This window comes from Podarcis raffonei, chromosome 4 (genome assembly GCF_027172205.1).
Source record: "Podarcis raffonei isolate rPodRaf1 chromosome 4, rPodRaf1.pri, whole genome shotgun sequence".
NCBI lineage: Eukaryota > Metazoa > Chordata > Lepidosauria > Squamata > Lacertidae > Podarcis > Podarcis raffonei.
This window is the reverse complement of record NC_070605.1, coordinates 85,712,571-85,735,233: the sequence shown is the minus strand read 5'-3', so window position 1 is coordinate 85,735,233 and position 22,663 is coordinate 85,712,571. Positions and strand designations below refer to the sequence as shown.

At 43.2% G+C, this 22,663-nt stretch overlaps 2 protein-coding genes across 2 annotated transcripts in view; both read right to left on the bottom strand.

The window, feature by feature from the left end:
* STK24 (serine/threonine kinase 24) overlaps positions 1-8,247 on the bottom strand; it is a 32,264-nt gene extending 24,017 nt beyond the window's left edge. Inside the window, exons 1-2 of the mRNA XM_053384528.1 lie at positions 7,882-8,247; positions 955-1,185 (exon numbers count right to left, since the gene is read on the bottom strand). Of these exons, the coding sequence (XP_053240503.1) occupies positions 955-1,185; positions 7,882-7,926 (276 nt within the window). The 5' untranslated portion in view covers positions 7,927-8,247. The remainder of the gene's footprint in view (positions 1-954; positions 1,186-7,881) is intronic.
* Positions 8,248-12,670: 4,423 nt separating this feature from the next.
* The window catches only part of SLC15A1 (solute carrier family 15 member 1), a 40,660-nt gene continuing 30,667 nt past the window's right edge, over positions 12,671-22,663 (bottom strand). Inside the window, exons 17-23 of the mRNA XM_053384522.1 lie at positions 21,134-21,280; positions 19,883-19,932; positions 18,776-18,883; positions 16,802-16,901; positions 15,630-15,776; positions 14,561-14,668; positions 12,671-13,475 (exon numbers count right to left, since the gene is read on the bottom strand). Coding sequence (XP_053240497.1) covers positions 13,284-13,475; positions 14,561-14,668; positions 15,630-15,776; positions 16,802-16,901; positions 18,776-18,883; positions 19,883-19,932; positions 21,134-21,280 — 852 coding nt within the window. The 3' untranslated portion in view covers positions 12,671-13,283. The remainder of the gene's footprint in view (positions 13,476-14,560; positions 14,669-15,629; positions 15,777-16,801; positions 16,902-18,775; positions 18,884-19,882; positions 19,933-21,133; positions 21,281-22,663) is intronic.

Genomic DNA, 22,663 nt, shown 5'->3' with positions numbered 1-22,663 from the left:
CTCCACTGCGCAAATGGAATTTCACTGGCCCCAGTTCCCAGTGCCATGCAGGCAACTCTGGATAACATAAATTTTTGAAAAATTATAACCCCCTTTTCACCCTCTAAGTCTCAAAGTGGCTTACAACAAGCAACATAGGTAAAGGTAAAGGGACTCCTGACCATTAGGTCCAGTCGTGGCCGACTCTGGGGTTGTGGCACTCATCTCGCTTTATTGGCCGAGGGAGCCGGCATACAGCTTCCAGGTCATGTGGCCAGCATGACTAAGCTGCTTCTGGCGAACCAGAGCAGCACACGGAAACGCCGTTTACCTTCCCGCCGGAGCGGTACCTATTTATCTACTTGCACTTTGACGTGCTTTTTAACTGTTAGGTTTGCAGGAGCAGGGACCGAGCAACGGGAGCTCACCCCGTCGCGGGGATTCGAACCGCCGACCTTCTGATCGGCAAGTCCTAGGCTCTGTGGTTTAACCCAGAGCGCCACCCATGTCAGCAACATACAGAATACCTAATTTAAATATAAATTAAAATCTCAGAAATTAAAAACCTCAGAAATTTAAACAACACTAGACTAGAGGCATCGAAGATATCAAGTAATCAGTGCCCTCTCTTTTCAGGAGTTTAGCATTGGTGTAAAAACAAGCAAGAGTGTTTATGTATAATATCATATGTAACACACACATACACAGCCTCTAGGACTGTTCCATTTTACAAAAAAAAAAAGGTTTACTTTTATCAATATTCAACACATAAATCAATAACACTTCAATATCTAAATAAAGAGACACTATGTAACTCTTTCCAAAAAAAAAACCTTATGGAAAAGATAAACAATCCATTTAGTCTAGTACTCAAAACATCCTTCTTCCGCTAATTGCTATTCTGTAATTTCACAAATATATTGATTTGTAAAACGTGCATATCTAAATAAGACAATTCAACATAAAGCCTCTTACCTTTAAATAAGATCCATAGTATTTGGTAACATATGGACTGTCGCACTGACTCAGCACTGTAATCTCTTGTTGAATGTCTTCTATTTCATCTTCAGCTTCTTCAAGATCAATAATTTTTATAGCAACAACTTTCTGACTTTGATTGTCAATTCCTTTAAAAACTTCACCAAATGAACCTTTGCCGATCTTCTCCAGCTTTGTAAAGAGCTCTTCTGGATCTGCTTTCAGATTCTGCAGAAATACAGAAAAGAAAAACGACACATTTGACTTTAGGATTCTGAGTTCTTGAAGGCATGTCTACTCAGAAGTGAGACTTGCTCCCCAGTAGCATACACAGGATTATAGCGTCAAATAATTTAATTTACACTGTAGATCTCAGTTGAGCACAAATATTCTAGGTTGACAGTTTTAATACAATCGTTTCAAACAAACCTGGGAAGGCCTATTCTATGTTCAAACTATTTGCAAAGAAGTTTTCGAACTTCAATTTTGTAATATTCTCCTTCCTAGATACTGAGTCCCATGTGATCTACCAGCAAAAGCAGGGTCATCCCTAAATGAAGTGCCAGAACCCCAATGTCTAAATGAACCCAAAATTTCCATCATGAAAACCAACGTTCTATGCCAACCACAAGATAAACAATAGGACGATCTGCGCCTAAGAATTTGGATTTATAGAGCTGTTGCAGTTGAGGGGTTGAAAAATTAAGGTGATTTGGGCAAGTCAAATTTATGCTGGTAAAAAGTAATAGGGCAGACAGGAGAATAATCTTAGGAAGATAAGGGTGTTAGAAAGGCAATAATTCCATTTTACTCATTATAATTCCATCCCCCAAGTTACTAAGGGCCGAGTCACACTGCCAATGTATGCTGTCATACTACATAATATACATTATACTTCCTCAATATAGTGTCCTCCAGATAATTTGGACCACAACTCCCATCAACCTCAGCTAACGTAACTGAATGTTGGCTATCAAGTTGAGGAAAGCTGAAACAGCCTCATGTATAGGATTGTTGCTGCAGTTGTAATACAGTGCATGTGTGCATCATGAGAACTTTGTTCCATGAATGCATGCTGTGCAGCTTCATACAATTCCACCTTTTAATAACAGAAAAGCACAGAAATGGCTGACATCGTTTACAAGGCACATTTAAGAAGCCCACATGTGCTTGGCTGTAACACATGCAGAGAAACAAAGCCCCAAGCACAATCTGGATCCTTCCCCTTCAAATGACTGGCTTCCATGATGCCCAAACTAACCTCAAGGCATCGCAGCATGCGAGATGAGGGTTGATGCATTGAGATCAAGCAAAGGTATGTATAGCTTGAGTTGACTAGTAGTGGACACCACAACTACCCTGGGCAACTGTCAAATTAACTAATTAATTTATTAGAACTCTGCCACATTATCGAAACTACTGTCTCTGAGAAGAACTCAGTTCTTCCTAGAAGGTCAATGGAACATTGTACTAAATTTCATGCAAACTACTACTCAGCAGTAACAGAAACTGTTGAAGCATCTAGGATTAGCTTTAAAACACAAATTACATGGCCAGAGAAAATAGAAACTGTTTTCTACCAATTTTCCAAAAGTGACAAATCTGAATATGACTAAAGGCATTATGATTGATTATGATTATTAGCCACCCATCTGACCGGGTTACCCCACCCACTCTGGGCAGCTCCCAACAAAATATTAAAAACACAATAAAACATCAACCATTAGAAACTGAACAGGGCCACCTTCAGATGCCTTCCAAAAGTCAAATAGTTGTTTATCTATTTGATATCTGACTGGAGGATGTTCCACAGGGAAGGAGCCACTACCAAGAAGGCCCTCTGCCTGGTTCTCTTTAATGTCGCTTCTCACAGTGAGGGAACCGCCAGAAGGCCCTCAGACATTTTAGGACATTTATATTCCACTCAAGGTGGTGTACTAGGCACTAACAGAGCCTGCTTACTTTCTGCAAGGCCTTCTTAGACCGTACCCTGGGACCAATCTTTTATCCTGTTCAAAAATAACAAGGGCCCATCAAGTCCACAATATAAGCACTAACCACACAAAGAGGAGTCCCAAGGCCTGTTCCCTCTCCCCCAGCAATGTAAATGTACCACAAGACTGGGACTGTGAAGTTTCTATATACACCCCCCTCATATTCCCACTCATTTTTACAAGTGGCTCCCATAAGTGTATGTATATAAATGCCAAACTGAACATAAGGCAACATAAAATTTCTGTTTAACTATGGCATAACTAGCTAAGAGCAGCAGAGCTGCACACAAACATGCTAATAAGAAGGGGGCATATGTGCTTTCTCTGGGGAGGCAAGTTTTCTATTACGAACAGCAATAAAGTTTTACATTTTCAGCTTTACAGCAGAGCTCTACAGAACCAGATTCACAGAACTAACCGAAAGAGCTATTAAAATTGATGAGAATGTAATCCTTTACTGTGTGTGCTTTATTCAAGCTTATAATTAGCCAGCAGACCATATGAATTACTCCCAGGCAACTAGGCCCAAAAACTTTCAAAAAGTTGGGGTTCTTTTTGGGTTTCTCCCCAACTACAAAAAAGAGCAGTCAAACCAAGATGGTGTGCGAACTAGTTTTTGCTAACTTATTTCCAAGACTCGTAGTTTCAATAACGTTACCAACCCTAGAGGGATATGGATAATTGACAATATAAATTAGCGTTAAGACAAACAGGTAACCAACAAAAACTAGCAGTGAATTCAATACCTAAAGTACATATAGAAAAGCAAAACACAAACAAGATTATTATTGTTATCCGATTATAGCAGCAAGTGTAGAAAGAGGCATTTCTGAGGATTATATTCTGTGAAATTTACAGTATTTGTGAGGGCAGTGAGAATGCTAAGATTAAGACTTGTTACAGTAAAAACTGTAATTGTATTGGAACAGATATAATCAGAATGTTCCTATGGAAATATTGTTATCTTAAAAGAGGCATAATTTCCTTTTGCCATTCAAAACAGGATGATTAATTTAAGGGAAAATGTGCTTAGATTATATATTGTCTACAGTTATCACTATTTTCGGTTCCCTTTCCATGACAATGCGCCAGCACATGAACTATAAAATGTATGTTTTGCAGATCTAAATAGGGTTTCAAAAAACACAAATCTAGAAAACAGAGCCTCTGAGTTTAACCAGGAAATTCTAGTGTTGCATCTTGACCACTCTCTTGCACCTGGCCCCTGCAACTCTTGTCTAACCTGTTTTAGTCAAGAACTTCACCAGATTTCAAAAGGAGGAACCATATCCTGCCTAATCCCCCCCCCACGTCCTTTAACCCAGCTGATCACATGATGTCAGCAACCCTACAGGGCTTCAAATGACTTCTCTCCAGTGGTTCCCAGTAGCTGGTCATGAATAATCCCTTGTTACTCAACAACCTCCAAGACCTTTTCTGAAACAGATGTTGCCCTCCTTGCAACACACCATTTATGAAGCAGCTCGGCAAAACATCATTTCTATAGGCCCAGTCCAACTTGTAAAAAATGCCTCCTCCCTTCCAAAATCTATTGTCCGTTTTGAAAACACTTGAGGATTGACTGCTGTTCCTCAGCTTCTTTTAGTCCCCTGTATTCAAACCCCTTGCATTTTTGACCACCTGACTTGCAATAATAATAATAATAATAATAATAATAATAATAATAATAATGAATACCAGCCCATCTGGCTGGGCCTCCCCAACAGAAAATTAAAAACACGGTAATACATCAAACATTAAAGACTTCCCTAAACAGGGCTGCCTTCAGATGACTTCTAAAAGTCAGATAGTTGTTGATTTCCTTGACATCTGATGGGAGGGCTTTCCACAGGGCAGGCGCCACTACCGAGAAGGCCCTCTGTCTGGTTCCCTGCAACCTCACTTCTCGCAATGAGGGAACCGCCAGAAGGCCTTCGGCACTGGATCTCAGTGAACGATGGGGGTGGAGACCCTCCTTCAGGTATACTGGGTCAAGCCATTTAGGGCTTTAAAGGTCAGCACCAACACTTTGAATTGTGCTCGGACAGAGCTGCAAGGCACGCACGTACATAAACACAAATGCACTGGCAAATGCCATTTAGAGCTGATTCTATTTCTAGAATCTACAGTGGTACCTCTGGTTACGAACTTAATTCGTTCTGGAGGTCCATTCTTAACCTGAAACCATTCTTTACCTGAGCTACCACTTTAGCTAATGGGGCCTCCCGCAGCAGCTGTGCCACCAGAACGCGATTTCTGTTCTCATCCTGAGGTAAAGTTCTTAAACCGAGGTACTACTTCCGGGTTAGCAGAGTCTGTAACCCAAAGTGTTTGTAACCCGAGGTACAATCTCCATTCGTATATAGATGCTAGGGGACCAGCGGCCTAACACATACCTCAAGGAATGCCTCTCTCCTCATGAACCAACCCAGAACCTGCACCTGAGGCCCTTCTTTGGGCTTACTCTCCACAGGAAGTGTGCAGGGTGGCAACATGAAAACAGTCGTTTTCCACAATGGCTCCACTTGTGGAATGGCTCTCCACAACGAAGCATGCCAAGAGTCATTGCTGGGCTTCTAGGTGCCAGGCAAAACCCTGGCACCTAGAAGACCCAGGTTTATGTTTTTTAATTGCCAAGGCAGTTACCGTGGCCTTTGTGGGACTTATCCTTGAAGTGGTGTGAGTAGGATTTGTTCCTTTTCAATTCAGTGCTGGAATGAGTGTTTAAGGTTTTGTTTATTGCTGTTTTTACATTATTTCAATCCCTTCCGTTTTTATTTTTGCTGTGCAAGTTGCTTTGAGGGGCCTGAGTGCAAGCGGTAACAATCACAGCTACAACTCACATCTGTGCTGGAATCTATTTACTAAATGAGCACTATTGGTCTCACCTGTCCCTGAGATCTGACTGTCCACAATAGTTTTTCTTTGTTTTTCTCGCTATCAGTCACTTACTACACCCCTGTTAACTCCTAAGTGTCTGCGCCCAGGAAATGCCAAGCAGGAATTAAAAGAACTCTGGGCCATGTCATTTTTGAGCATGTCGCTTAAAAAGGCTCATATCTGCCCCTCACGAGTACCAGCACTAGAGTTTCCTGTAGAAGCAGCACCCCTCCATTCTAGAGGGCAGTAGCTCACTCTTCCTAACCCTGCTTGCTCTTTTCGGCTTCTGATTGGCTCCAGAGCCTCACAAGATCCAGAAACTCCAGTGTACTGGGAAATAAGTTTGCATAAAAACCCTCAAGCATGATATGTAATGCAGCCTCAACACTTTACCTCATAATGATGGGCTTGTAGTCTCAGCTGTGCCCCAATAAAATATACCTGCTTGTTTCCAAGTAGAGAACAAGGAAGCACACACTTCTCCCCAGCTTCTCCTTCCCATTTTTGGCATAGTTACAGAAGAAGAGGCAGCTCAACTCTCGTGCCCCCTTTCTAACCAAGGCACAGCCAACCCATTCAGATCTACTGCGGCCTGCAAAGATCAGAAAGCTGCAGTCTGGGTTAGTTCTGCTACTCAGCTTGGCTGAGAAGAAAGTTCTCTCATCTTGTGTCACTTATCCCTTGGTCTGGTGAAACACGGGCCTTCTTCCCTCGCACCACTTCTCCTTGGTAGGCCATAGCAACCCCAGGCCAGAATAGGAAGGCCTGCATGTCTGCCACCACTTCCTGGGATCCTGCAGGCCATCAAAATGCAGCGCTCTTGAGTTTGGAAAACCGGACTCGCGTCCCAACATACAAAATAGGAATGCACATCTGAATTCACACCAGAGTTCTTCTTCCCTGTTTTGCCACTCACACTCAAAGAGATGTTATTTTAAGCTCCTTAATGCAAATACTACAACACTACAGATGCAAAACAAGTTTTAAAGAAGTTTTCCAGAGAGATGAAAAACTCACGAGTAATAATAAATGAGGCCAAAGATGGACTCCTACCTTAAAGCATGAAAAGAATTCCTGAAACGGCTAGTATTTTAAATGCTGTACAATTAAGTCCCGTCCCCCCCCCCACAACAAATATTACTTCAAGGAGGCCATATATGGATTTTGCTAACCAACAAAAAAATAAGGGAGAAAAACTTAAGGTAAAACTCATTCACTCACTCTCTGTCTCACACACACATACCAGCCAAAAAGTTACCTCTTTGTACCTTTTTATAAACCTCATACGCTACCTGACCCTCACCCAGATGTGATGACCATGGTCATCTATTGTGCCTTAACTGTAGTGGATCAGAACCTGGGTTTCTTGTGGGGGGGGTGTTGTTGTTTCTAAAGGGAGCCCTTTAAAAGATCTTGTTCACAGGATACACACCTGCATTACTGCTAGCCGCTCCCAGGTGACAGCAGAACCCAAAACAAATTAAGGGTTGCCCCTTAATTTGAAACAGCAAACTATCCGGATTGTACCTTGAGCGAGGCACCAACCCCCTCCCTTTGCAAGGGGCGGCCTGAATAGTTGGCAGAGCAGGAGATTCTTAAATATCAGGGTCGTGGGTTCGAGCCCCACGTTGGACCAAGAGATTCCTGCCCAGCAGGGGGTCGGCCTAGCTGACCCTCGAGGTCCCTTTCGACTCTGCATTTCTAGGAGTCTGTCCCCTCAAACTCCCCCCCCCCACTGCTCATTTAGACGCTCCCTCCAGCTCCTTTACAAGTTAGCCAGGTTCACCCAGCCCCCACCCTCACCCAATCCAATGTTAGCACCCCCCGGATGAAACAAACCCCTGCATACCACTAAATTAGCCCGGGGGGAGGAGGAAGTGTGTGTGTGTGTGTGTGTGTGTGTGTAAATGACCGCCCCCCCTCAAAAAAACCCACCTCCCCCTCTGCGTTCCCATTTGGGGGGGCCTCTTGGATTGCAGTTTGAAGCCCATGCAGGGAGGTGGGTTAGGACGGGGGGAGAGCCCGGAGGCGGCGGCGGCTGGTTTCTCACCTGCATGCCCGGCAGGCCAGGCTGCTGCACCGGGGAGTGAGCCATGATGACGGAAGCGGCAGAGGCAGCGCTGCTACCGCCCCTCCTGCGCGCGGGCCCCTCTCCTTTCCTCCTCTCTTGCCTTCCTTCCCTCCTCCTCCTCCTCTCTCTCGAAGCAGCTCCAGGAACGAAAGGATTCACCTCAGCCCCATCCCCAGCCAGCACCCGCTTGCTCCTTCCCCCTCGTGCAGCCCCGATCCACCAGGGCTAGGCGAGCCACCAGCCGACTACGGAAGGGACGGGCGGGCGGAGGACTCCCGGGTCTCTGTGCGTCTGTGCGCGCGCGCAAGCCAGCGAAGAGGGCGGGCAGGCGCACAACACAGCCGGGTTTGGGAAAGGGGTGAACCTGAAGGAGGAGCGAATCCTGACCCTCCTCCTCCGCGCACGGGTCCGTAAAGGGAAAGGACGAGGCCACGAGGAGGAGCCACGCTTCTCGCGCAGCCGAGCCGGGCCTATTGGCGCGCGGCGACGGGGCGGCGAGGCGGGCGCCCCTCCCTTCCTCCCTTCCTCCCCAGAAGAGTTCTGTGAAAACTCGGAAAGCGAACTCGCTTGTGGATGTTTAGATGCACTATTTAGATGCATATATAGGTATGTCTCGCCCGCATCAGCCTCTGCAACCACAGCGCTCGGCTTCGCCCCCGATGGCGCACTCTTCCAATCATAGGGCTGAGGTCCCTTCGGCCCCCCAAATAAAATATATGCCCTTAAAGTTGATGGGCATTGCCATTCAAATTGTGTTTGTGTCGTCCTGGGATCTATTTTGCGGGGTGGGGCTTACCCGCCCCCTCCCCATATTTTATTCAGATCGGCCCCCTTGTTTCTCAGATGGACGGATGCCAATATATAGGTCCCAATCGAATCGAACTCTTGATGACAAATGTCTCCATTCGTGTCGTGTGTTTTCCCAACTCCACTTTCGCTCCTCCCTTTCGTGTGACCCTGGGCCATTCGGAAGTGGGCGGAGCCAGGCGCAGCTGACGGGGTGATTGCCAGGATCCTGAGGAGGGCGGCGGGGGGAGAGGGCGCAGCTGCGCGCAGGGCGAGCGTCCTCCTCTTCTTTTTCTCCCCGCCTTCCCAGCACCCTCTTCCCGGATTGGGGAGCGAAATCGGTGCAGGAATTCGCACGCGCTGACCTTGAGATTCGATTTAGGAGGCATCTGCGGCGAGCAGGTGCATGGCTTCTTCAGCTCTGCTGTGTGGAAATGGACTGCCGCAGTTATGGCTGTCTTAGGTCCACCACAGTATTCATCCAGCTAGCGGTTTAGAAGTCGTGCAGGTTTTCTAGTGCCACGGTCTCCATAGCTCAGAGTGTGTTTTCCTTCTCTCTCAGCCCAAGCCAGCTAAGCGAGAGGCTACTTGCAAGTCTGTCTTACAAAAAGCACACTTCAGTTAACTGCCCTGTGTGATTCATGCTCAAAGGGATTTCATAAGGCTCTGGTGCAAGGGCAAAAGAGGAAAAAAGAAAGGCACAGATTGAAAAGAAGAAACGATAGTCATGCTAATCTCAGACGCTCCCAGTGTCCCTATTTTCCAGGAACAGTCCCAGATTTACAGAAGCCATCCAGGTTTCTGATTTGATCCCAGAATTTCCCACTTTTCCTTAAGGTAAAGGGACACCTGACCATTAAGTCCAGTCGTGACCGACTCTGGGGTTGCGGCGCTCATCTCGCTTTATTGGCCGAGGGAGCCAGCGTACAGCTTCTGGGTCATGTGGCCACCATGACTAAGCCGCTTCTGGCAAACCAGCGCAGCACACGGAAACGCCGTTTACCTTCCCGCCGGAGCGGTACCTATTTATCTACTTGCACTTTGACGTGCTTTCGAACTGCTAGCTTGGCAGGAGCTGGGACCGAGCAACAGGAGCTCACCCCGTCATGGGGATTCAAACCACCGACCTTCTGGTCGGCAAGTCCTAGGCTCTGTGGTATAACCCAATCCGGGAAAAGCCTTGCTTTTCCTTAGGACGTCCCTATTTTCATTGGAGAAATGTTGGAAGATATGGAGTTAAGTGATTCCCGAGCCAATAAGATAAGTAACCTTTAAAAGACATCTGAATGCAGCCCTGTATAGGGAAGTGTTTAATGTTTAATATGTTGTTATATATATGTTGGAAGCTGCCCAGAGTGGCTGGGGCAACCCAGTCAGGTGGTCAGGGTATAAATAATACAATTATTATTATGGAATAGGACATCCCTGTTTTCGTCAGAGAAATGTTGGAAGGTATGTGATCTCAGGTAGCAGGTTATCCATTCTGTTCTTCTGTGTGGGGCTAATTGACAAAGACGGCCAATCAATTTCGTAACAACTCTTCATGCGGTTATAATTGCCTACATTCCTTTCTTGGGATGATCAATTGACCATTATCATAAGTTTCTGTTTTAATGCAATAAAAGCGTCACACCCACAACCTCAATGCTTACACAATCAAAGAGGTTGCAGATGCTTAATGACACCAAGAGGGCTGGATGAGGTTTCAGCAACACACTCAACCTCACTGGTTTCACAAGGGAGGCTGTCGAGATAATTCGGCTCAAGAATGTGTAGTGTTTATGCCTCACATAGAGTGGCCAGTTGGCAGAGGGCAGGGCTCTTGCAACTTTCATAGTTATGTAAAAGCCCCACCTGCTGAAATTCCCTCTTCTGGCATACGTCCATATATTTCCAATTTAAACCCATTTGACAAGCGATCTCTTGCGACAAAAAAAGGTGGAGGGAAATGATTTTGAAGGTTCCTGAAAGGTTAGCTTTGGCTGAAATGATTGTTCCTCCTAAGCTAACTTTTCTTATTCAGAGCTTACCAATTTCAGTTTCTTTTAAACAACTTTGGAGCTGGCAGCGGCAGCTGAATTATTTTATTTTTGCTTGCAAATGACCTAGAAAAGGTGGGAAGCTGCTGTCCTTACCTTTAAAATGGGGGGGGGGGGAGAGGGGGGCTTCCTGATTTAACTAAGTATTGCCAAGCAAACCAAATTAGACATTTTGTTTCCCACACATTGGATGATACCAATAGGTGAGTACAATTAGAAACCCAAACTATTAAAGGGATCACAACTATATCATGTTTTTTGATTTTTATTATGTATTTCCTGTTTTCATATTTTGATTTTATGTTGTAACCACCCTGAGACCTGTGGATATAGGGCAGTGGATATAGGGCACTACTACTACTACTACTACTACTAATAATAATAATAATAATAATACAGCATAAAGGTAAAGGCAAAGGGACCCCTGACCATTAGGTCCAGTTGTGGATGACTCTGGGGTTGCGGCACTCATCTTGCTTTATCGGCCGAGGGAACCGGCAAACAGCTTCTGGGTCATGTGGCCAGCATGACTAAGCCGCTTCTGACGAACCAGAGCAGCGCACGGAAACGCCGTTTACCTTCCCGCCGGAGTGGTACCTATTTATCTATTTGCACTTTGACATCCTTTCGAACTGCTAGGTTGGCAGGAGCAGGGACCGAGCAATAGGAGCTCACCCCGTCGCGGGGATTCAAACCGCCAACCTTCTGATCAGCAAGTCCTAGGGGCTCTGTGGTTTAACCCACAGCGCCACCCGTGTCCCTAATAATACAGCATACCCCTTAAAGCATAAATTCAGAACCCATGGCTCATAGATTCATATAAGCCAAGCTAATGTGCTGGAAGGGGACTGCGGGTGTGTAGTTCCCTGCCATGTCGCTGGTGATCCCTCGCCCTTCTACTCTTTGTATCTAAATGTACTGTTTATCATATTTATTATGCAACTAAGTGGAGGGCTAAGGGATTTTATAGGCTTTTAGGTTTATATGTTGATGGCCAGTGGATGATTTAATTATTTATTTTACTTGATCTGATCCTTCCTTCCACCCACATATACATGGATCTCCCAAAATCCTTCTACCGATGCTTCCGACTTTTAACAAACTCCTACGGTCCCGGTAGCAGCAGTGTATAATTACTCCAGCCTAACATCCATGTGCCTGGAATTTGCATTAATGTGGCTGAAGAGAGCCCTGGTCTGTTACCACAAAAAGGAGGCCTCACCATAGCCCAACAATTGCCAGTCCGTCTCTGTTATACCTTAAGAAATCTCTTTAGATTGTTGCTTGTTTTGATAATTTTTTTTGGTTTATAAGATAGTCTGAAGATGGGGGTGGTATGTAAGTCATACAGACAGGCCTTTTTTTAAGCTGGGACTTGCCAGAACTCAGTTGGTGCCATTGCCATTCTAACAGAATGAGGGAGGAGTTTATGGCAAGTTCCAGCACGTCTGTTTTTCTAGAAAAATAGCACTGTATACAGACCAGGAGTAAATAACCCTTTGCAGTGCAAAAGGTGACATTCCCTTCTGGACAATCTTCCAAAGGCCACATGAGAGTGGAGGGCAAGGACAAAGGCAAAAGTGGGCAAAGCAACAAATGTAATTTACCTTTGTGCAGCAGGCCAGGTTGTATATGCATTCCTCTCTATCTTCCACCCAGACAAGGAGCATTGTCAGAGTTCACGGACATGTTTTAGACAGGCAGAATCACTCAAGCCAGGGCCAATGAAGGCTGTAAGCTTTCCCTGGTGCCTCTGTAGAGTCTCCTCCACCCTCTTAAAGTAGCATTTTATTGTAATGAATATGGTGCGTTCCTGGTTGCGGTGATGTCGTGGGGCCATGGATTTACAAAAGGCTGCCAATTCCTGTGCTATCCTGATCCTCAACAGTAATGAAACAGAAAGCCCAGCTCTCTTCCTCCTCTGAGAAAGTAAACCAAACCAATCATTTTTGGAGTCACAGTTTTATTTCATTTGCCCTTGCTTGTTTATAATGCAATTCCTCTTTGTTCATGTCTACCACAGTAGGCACCTGAAGCTAGATTTGGCGGTCCTCTGGCAGAAAACAAAGGAAAGAGTTGTGTAGTGCAATACCAGGGTCATGAACATTCAGCTGGCTCAGATACGTGTTTTTAGGAGGGAAAAAACCCCCACATATGTATAATAGCAATCATTATCTGTAGGACAGCATATCAAAGAGCCTCTAAAGCCTGTATGTTTTGTGAGACAGGAGCACTTGCCTTCTGCTACAACATGAAATTAAAGCAGTTCTGTATAAAAAAATAATACTTTGAATGTCTTTTCATTGTGGCCAGGTGTAATTAGGTTCAGATCCCTTTTTAAGTGCAAAATCTGCTGAGAAAGAACTGGGGGGGGGGTCCTCAATTTCTTCACAGGAGAACAGATTTCTTAATCTTCGCCCTCGGGAGGGAGGGTGTATTTTGATGGTGTTCACGAACCATCCCTGCCCAGTGATAAGGCAGCACTTAGTTGTCTTGGACTAGAGATGCAGATGTCCCAATGACAGTTTATATTCTCATTCAGCCTTTAGTATATGCTCACATCTGAGTCTGTAAAACGGGTGCATTTCCATTTTCATAAGATGGCGGTTCCTTTTCCCTCTTCTTTTCGTCCTCTACCATTTGAGCTTCAACTTCAACTGGATCCACATAAGTGTAAAAATAGGCCATGATGGCAAAAACAAGGGTAACTGCAACAAGTAAAGCTGCAAACAGAACGTATTCTACCCACTGTAAAATAAAAGTTAAAAAAAAGGTTTTAGATTTATATATATATATATTTATATATACAACATGCTATTGCTAACGAATAAGCATCTATGCATTAATTCAAAGAACAAGAGGATTTTTAGCAGAAGTCATTACATTATTTTAAGGCTTGCTTCAAATATTAGCACAGTCACATGAAGTGCCCTTGGGAATCCAAACTGCCTAGCTTGCCTCTTTTAGGAAGTAGCACATGGTTCAGGAAAATTGAGATTGCAATCCTAACTGTGTCTACTCAGAAATAAGTCCTGTTGAATTGAATGTGGTTTACTCTCAGATAAGTGGGGTTGCAGCCTGATGGGGAACAAATTTCCTTGCACTCCACAAAGGCAGTGGATAAGGAGCAGGTGTAATTTTTGTAGGATTGTGTCTGGCACTTAACATGGAAATTCTGGTATCTAGAGATTTCCATTTCTATAGGTTTAACAGAACCTTTCTTTGGCTATGCTATTATTACTACTGCTAGTACATGGGCTACAAAATTGTGCTCTGCAAAAACTTAAAACTTCTGAGTCGTTAAATGAAGTCTTCCATCTTTAGATTTGCAAGTCATGTCACAGTTGCTACCATCCAGAATCACCAGATTTTGTGAAGTTCTCCGACCTAACCATATGCTTTTGTACAAAAATTAAAGTTCCAGATGTTGAGTGTGAAGGTTCTCCAGTGACTTATCCCTGCTCCCCACCCATACAGGATACAAGATATACAGCCCATATGAACACACAAGCCTTATTGAATACAGCAAGACCTGTTTCTGAATGCATAGGATTGTGTTGTTAATGTACCGGACCCCTGCTGACTTCATGGAACCTATACCAAAGATTCCAACACGTAAAACTAACATTAGAGATCAAGTATTCAAAGCCATCTGTATTTCTCACTGTGAATCGTATTGACATATTTGCATGCTCAGTATTCTACTGAAACTACAACTCTGCCATAGTAACAGAGCTGTCTTTTAGTGACTGTTCTGCCCATACAATAGTGTTCACCAGTATATCTAGATGTAAAAACTTATAGCCCTGATGTTAAGACAAAGTGTACTTTACCTGTTCTTCAATTTTTGAAGCTCCAGCTATAATAAGAACAATAATATTCCCCACAGCCACTGTCAACAGCCATCCAGCTTGCAAAACAGACTTCATGTTTGCAGGAGCCTACCGAAACAAGTTATTTAATTGCACATTGTTTTGAGGTACAGTATCGAATATTTATGATTCAAAATTGGCTTTTCAAGGGCCAGTTGCATATTTAGCAATTATATCAAGGCTATGGGGATTGATTAAATACCAAACTCAGGAGGCAGAGGATGCAACACTTTCCTTCCCCACTGTGGTTCCAACTAAAATCACCCCTACACTTGTTTTTTGCTCTTACTAGGGCGAATGCCATCCACACGTGGCGGGGGGGTAATTACTGGGGTTGCAATGGGATCGCAGTTCCCATGGAGAAAAAAATGTCAAGAAGCATCCACCCACCCACTCTGCTGAGCTTTCTATTAATTGTTTTCAACAATCCTGATGTGATTGCTATATGCACCATCTAGTTTTGCCCTCCTGGTAGTTGGATGTAGCTCGTAATCGTTTGCAAGCTAAGAAATTCCTTCTGGAACAGAGTAGAATTCTTTGTTCTTTTTTTTATCACACCTAGTCACAAAAAAACCGCATAGCTTGGCTTTACTGAATCACATTCTCTATCAGTGGTTCTCAACCTGCGGGTCCCCAGATGATGTTGGACTACAACTCCCATCATCCCTGAGCTCTAGCCTTGCTAGCTAGGAGTGATGGGAGTTGTAGTTCAACAACATCTGGGGACCCACAGGTTGAGAAAGGCTGAACTGTATCAGTTTCTACATGGGAAGTACTGTGCAGACTAGTAAAATATTCATAATGAGAACACCATTGAAAAATACAAATCTGAGTTTACAGAACTATGCCACAGAACTATGCTATGTGTGTCAGATGGCTTAGGATCCATCTGACACACACAGATTCTACAAGCTCACTTGCAAATCCTACTGCCGGTCTTTCCTTGGGAGCAGTCTGCATGCGTTTCTATGTTAATAACATCTCAAGGCTACCGTTGCAACTGAGACATCTCTCAAGCAAAGTCATCTACCTGGTCATATGAAAATGATAGGCCAGTGACTGAGAAGACCACTTCGGCGCAGGTGATAATGAAATACTGAGGAATTTGCCAGGCCATACTGATAGTGTTGGGTTGAATGTCTTCGACATAGTTGAGGAGTACTTCACTGCTGTTGCACTGAAAGGAAAACCAAATTACATTAATCCACACAAAAGCCCTGCATTTTAAATAGGCAGCACAAATTAAAAATAACTTTAATCACAGCGTAAACTGACACTGAAGATGTAAAATATGAAATGCTGTGCACACTGACAGAGCTTCCATGTCACCAAAGACTCCCCATTCATTTCAATGGAATAAACAAGGGAATGCTTGAAGGGAGATATAGTCTCCACTAACGTGAATGGGAAAGCATGTTCATATAAAGAGATCAATGTGCAGAGAAGAGCACATGACTATGGATTAAGTATGGGAGTTGTATATTATGACTACCAGATAATAATAATAATAATAATAATAATAATAATAATAATAATAATCCCAGTTGACCGAGTTGCCCCAGCCACTCTGGGCAGCTTCCAACAAATCAAAACACAATAAGATATCAAACATTAAAAACTTCCCTATACAGGGCTGCGTTCAGAGGCCTTCTAAAAGTCAGATAGATGGCAACTAAATCTTCAATAGATAGCATATCATCCAGGTATATTTTAATTTGAAACCAAAAGCCTTTGAATTATAAAGTGGCTTGTGTATCTTAAGTTTAAACAAATCCTATTTACATTTACTATGACTTCCATCATTAGCTATACCAACTCTTCAGTGCTAATCTTTTACATGTGTTTACAACAGCAGTATACTTCTAGTCATATATATTTTGCTTTGGTAACTTTGGTATGGTTATGGTGTGATATTTGTTATATATCGGTACTGGTGAGCCTATGGCTCTCTGGATACTGTTGGACTCCAACTACCATCAGTCTTAGTCAGCATTGAAAATGGCCAAGGATAATGGCAGCTGCAGGGTCACAGACTCCCTAATCTTGATATTTATGGGCAGATAGCAAGCCATAATGAGGATAAAAACACCATTATAATTCATGTGGAATAATTCATGCACCATTGTTAACAGGTACCCAGAGACTTTCATTCAACTGCCAGTGGTGTTTCAATATTCCTTAAAGAGAAGCAAAACAACTTACCCCATCTACTACAATAGTGTAAGCACTGCCATACCCAAATGTCAAAGACTTGCCACTGCAGTTACGAAGATCACTGAGAATGGTAACGGTGATGTCTTTTCTGGGAGGAAAGATGGGAGGGGGGAAATGAAGTCTGATCTACACAACCTACACAATTTAATTCACTTATATGAAGCTATAGAAGAAGAAGAAGAAGAAGAAGAAGAAGAAGAAGAAGAAGAAGAAGAAGAAGAAGAAGAAGAAGAATTGCTAGTATTAAGAGTAACAGCCTGAGCATTATTTGTTCAGCTTACGATCATTAACCACGTGCATTTCGGGTTAACTGCTTACTCCCAGTTCTAAAGCTTGCTGTGGCAGGATATTGTCTAAGGAAGTTTTTCTGACCGCTCTCCCAGTGCACCATTGTTACTAGTGATCAGAATGAATTATATTATTCCATAGCACAGGCATAGACAAACTCGGCCCTCCAGCAGTTTTGGGACTACGACTCCTATCATCCCTGACCACTGGTCCTGTTAGCTAGGGGTGATGGGAGTTGTAGTCCCAAAACAGCTGGAGGGCCGAGTTTGCCTACGTCTGCCATAGCATTTAAAAAGTAAAAACTACCCCAATGAATGCCTGTTTCCTTAATGACTTCTCACCAGGAACTAGGAGGCTCTAGAACAAGAGGGGGCAACCTTTTCGGCTTGGCAGGCTAAATCTGTATCTTTGACAGGTGGGTAGGAGTACCTACCTGCCAATAATCCGACACCATGACGATGATTGGCAGGCCCTGTCAAAGCTGGCCTGCAAGGGTAAAGGGGAGTCACTGACCAAGTTTAATCCTGCTTTCTGCAAGCAGTCGATCTAGTCACATCTGTAACTGTCCCGTACTTGACATTACATATGACTTCAGGTATGGATCAGGTGGGTGTGGTTTAGGGAATATGGCCTTGGCAGGTGAAATGGAGAGGCCTTGTGGGCCAAAATCCACCTACAAGCCAGAGGGTCCCATCCAGCTGGTCTAGAAAAAGAGCATTTGCTTTACACAGCTTTCTCTCCTGCCAACCCCAATGCAATCTTCCAAAACTCACCCACGCTTATTGGTCAAGCATTCTCACATTTGGATCTTCTCTCTTTTCAAGCTGACTCCCACCACCACACCTGTCTTCTGGCAGCCAACATGTTATTTACTCATAATTACCTTGGACTTTGCATTTGTTCCAGGGCATGGCGGGCAAAATGGAAGCCCCTGACAGCAGCAGTATTTTTTGTGGTGGCTGCCATCATATTAATACAAAAAGTGTGCACATTTTCTCCCTCACAAGACTAACAGCAGTTTGAAGGGGCCATTTAGAACAGGCAAACAGTACAGCGCAAGAGGGACTAAAAATATCTCCACCATCACCAGTTTATCAATCAAATTCCGGGCCTCATAGCTCTATTGCAGTGAAAAATAAACACATTCAGAGATCCAGTCACAGATTTTCTGCCTAATATACCCTAGTCTATTGAAGCACACATCCTGTGAGTATTCCGAGTTCCTTAAAGATACTCAGATTTGTTGTAGCATAAGCTTCCATGGACTAGAACCCACTTCATCAAATAAATGTTGGCACTGAGACAAATAATTGCAATAAGACAATTATTTGCTTTATAACTAAAGTACCATATTTTTCTGTGTATAAGACGATGGTTTCTTCTTAATTTTTTGAGTAAAACTGGGGGGTCATCATAAACACGGTTTTCGGTAGGGCGATCAATAACTTTGAGGGCAATCACCCCAAAGTAGCTCAATAACTTTGAGATCCCCCCAAAAAAGCTCAAAAATACGGATTTCTTAATTAGGGGTTCAAAAAAATAGGGGTTGTCTTATACACAGGGGCATCCTATACATGGAAAATTATGGCATATATTATATGGTTGTAACCCACCCCATGACCTTTTGTTGAAGGGCAGGTTTAAAAAATCTGGCAAACAAACAGTAATACTTACTCTCCTCTTTGGAAAGCCGTGTAGTTTGTGGCAGAAAAATAATCCACAAATCCAAAGGTAACTCCATCCATAGTGATATTAATAGTTGAATCCATATTGTTTATGAACCTTTAAGACATGATTTAAATGAAATGTTTTTAAACAGCACAATTTATCAGTTATTGTAGATGTGGGGAACTTTTGGCCCATCAGTTGATGCTAAACTACAACTCCCATCATCCTTGGCCAACTTCTATGAGCCCTAGCAAGCATTCCCAAACGTTTGTATTAAACTATTAATACAAATATGGAGTCCAGAGACTCCATGCAAGGTAATATGAATTTGTGACAGCCAAGACTTGAAGGTCTGTGTAACTTAAGTGAAAGGACATATTTCTTATTTCATTTATTTACAGTGGTACCTCGAGTTAAGTACTTAATTCGTTCTGGAGGTCCGTTCTTAACCTGAAACTGTTCTTAACCTGAAGAACCACTTTAGCTAATGGGGCCTCCTGCTGCTGCTGCGCCACCGGAGCACGATTTCTGTTCTCATCCTGAAGCAAAGTTCTTAACCTGAAGTACTATTTCTGGGTTAGCGGAGTCTATAACCTGAAGCGTATGTAACCTGAAGCGTATGTAACCCAAGGTACCACTGTATAATGGATAACTCAAGAATGGTGAACCTTTGGCCCTCCAGATGTTGCTGAAAACTTTGTTAAGAAAGATTAAAAAATGTTTATGTAGCCAACAAGCTCAGTTTCTCAGTTGCTCCAATTTTTGTTAAAGGAAGTTGTTATATCTTATGAAATCCCATTGTTGTTGAAGTATCATTCAGACAGGAATGAAACATAATAGTCCATGCATGCATACTGCCAAAAAGTTCAGCCCCACTACACTAGGCCTAGGGATAGTCAACACGTCATTACACCGAGTTGTTCTGTACCCACAAGTAGGCAGCAATAGGGGGACTGGCCGTGTGGGGCAGAGCGGAGGAACTTGCAGCAGAAAGCCCTATGTTTTGAAAATTACTAGTGATTAAGGTGGGGGAAATGATACAGGACTCGTTTCCCTTTGAACAGAAGTCAATTTCTAAAATAAAATTAAGAAACATAAAAACGAATATATTACCTGATCTCATTGTTTCCTTGCTCTGGTTTTTCTGTGAGGCCATCCACAAGCTGAGAGAACGGAGATTTTGGGTTAGAGGAGTCTAATGGCTATTTTATAATGCCATTCATTTATAACCAATGCTTTGTACAAATGATAATTCAGCATTCATAAACAGTTCTTGTTCAACTTGAACCAATACTCCCATATTAAATGCTTATGCAACTGAAAAGAAGGGTGGATTGTGTCCCCTTTTGAAATATGGGTGAAGATGGAGACCTATGGATCCTGGGATATCCCTCTATGGACCATAACATCATAGGCAGTTTTAGACCTTGGATTTAATGGTCTTGCAAGGGCAGCCATGTGTGATATTTTAGTTGTGAACCACATCATTAACATTTCCCTTCTCCCTGGCTCCACTGCTGCTATTCCATGTTTTAGAAATGCTTATTCGTTCCTGATATGTTAGAGCAGGAGAAAGCTTGCCAAGCCCATTTAAATAATAATACTTTGATCATGTGTGGTTTTACATTTCAAAAACATTTCAATCATCGTAGCATCGTGATTATGCTGAACACATTTACCTGGGAATAAGCACCACTATGTTTTAGAAAAGGGTAATATATTCTAAATTCAAAACAATAGCGTGAGCACCTGTAACCAGGTACATGCCTAGCTGGCTGCCTCCTGACCAAGTGCAGATGTTGGGCCTGTTTGTCCCTGCCCCCAACAACTGCAACTCTCAGGGTGGTCCTGGGGGAGGGCCTTGCAAACCCTGGCTGCACCTCTGTATAGAATTACAAGCCAAGTGTTAATTAGCATCAGTGTTAATCACCGTTGAGGACGACAGACTGCCCTCTTAAAAAGGATTTGAAGTCAGCTATCAACATTGGTGAATACAGAACTCTAGTTATCCTTAACCAAGGTTAATGTCAGTGGAATCTAGACACAAATAAAAAACGTTGCGGAAATGTTTTTTTTAAAAAAAACGTTTTGAAAAATATATTGAATTTTCCATAGCTCACCATCACCATCTAGTGTCACATTTGTATAATGCACTTACAACACACTTAAAATGTTTTATTTGCAGCTATACAACTGTATCAGCCCTTTTATGTGCTTCAGTTTCCCTCAGGCTTCCAACGAAGACAGGTTTTTTCCAGAAAGCTGCCGGAAATATCCACCTGGCATTGGACTTCCTGAGTATTATTTTGATATGCAACAGAAACTAGAAGGCTGGTTTCTTAACTAGCTTTTAAACTGACTTACCAGCTCAGCTTGGACCCCAGCTCTATTTGATATTTGAAGGGTGTGACGTTCTTTTCCCACGTAAACAAACGTTTGATTAAAAAATTCCTTCCCAAAGTTTATATCAATATTTTTTAACTCGGTTGTGTCAAAAGTGAAGTAGTCTGTCTATAAACAAATACAAAATACAATGAAACAGTTAACATTACGTTCACCAAAGAACTTTGATAAAGCTCAGCTTGCCTCTTATATTACAGATCACAACAATTATAGCTACACACAGTGCATGTGAAGTTCATAGGGTGTTTTTGTTTGTTTGTTTGTTTGTTTGTTTGTTTGTCTCCCTCTCAAAAGAGGTAGTAAATCAACACTGATGTACAGTGGTACCTCAGGTTAAGTACTTAATTCGTTCCTGAGGTCCGTACTTAACCTGAAACTGTTCTTAACCTGAAGCACCACTTTAACTAATGGGGCCTCCTGCTGCTGCCACGCTGCTGGAGCACGATTTCTGTTCTCATCCTGAAGCAAAGTTCTTAACCTGAAGCACTATTTCTGGGTTAGCGGAGTCTGTAACCTGAAACGTATGTAACCTGAAGCGTATGTACCACTGTAACCTTTTCCTTCTTCTCATAACATGAAAAACTGGAGTATAACAACCTTTATGGTAATCCAACCAGTGGTGGAGGAAGGGGGCGGTGTGGCGGTCCACCACAGGTGTCACCGCTGAGGGGGTGACAAAATGCCTGGCGGCACTCACCGCAGGGCCTGCAGTGCACCCAAGCCATGCATCTCTCCTGGGAGAGACGAGGTGGCTTGAGTGCACCCAGGTTCAGCACTGCTCCAAATGGTCCACCGGCCGCCTCCCCATCAGCTGTAGGGCGGCTGAGTGGGAGGAGGCAGGCAGACGACTTGGAGGTCCCACGGAGCGTCCTGCCCTGGGCTCAGGGAACACACGCCGCCCCAGGCACCCAATCGACTTGCTCCGCCGCTGAATACAACTGAGATAGACCTGGAGCTACGGTGGATGCTGTTAATAAAACAAGAAACCAAAAACAATATTGGGGGATATAACAGAAGCACCAGTTCCAGGATATAAGAAATTACACTCCATTTAGGATATCCTGTACAAACTATCACATTTTAAGAAGGATAAGCTATAAGCAACAACTCTACAGAATAAGTTTTACCCAAAGTTGACCCATTGAAATTAAAGGACTTTAGTCCTGTTCATTCATTTTAATGGGCTTATTCTAAGTAAAACTTAGATTGGTAAAACCACCCTTAGTTTAGAAAAAATAAGAATGAAGGGAAATATTTCTGTTGCAACAGAAAATATGGAAAATAATTGTTTTGCCTAGCTACTGAAGCCAGTACTTTTTTCTGGGGGTACTCATAGGTACTCAAAGGTACACAGTACCAGCACTTTTTTCCAGATGTTGTGGCACTTATGGTAACAACTTCATGGTAAGCACCTTTTTTTTCCTTAAAGAAAGCACTGGCTGAAGCTGTCCCAGGAACCCTATTGGACATTAAAGTGGGATCTAAATGGAA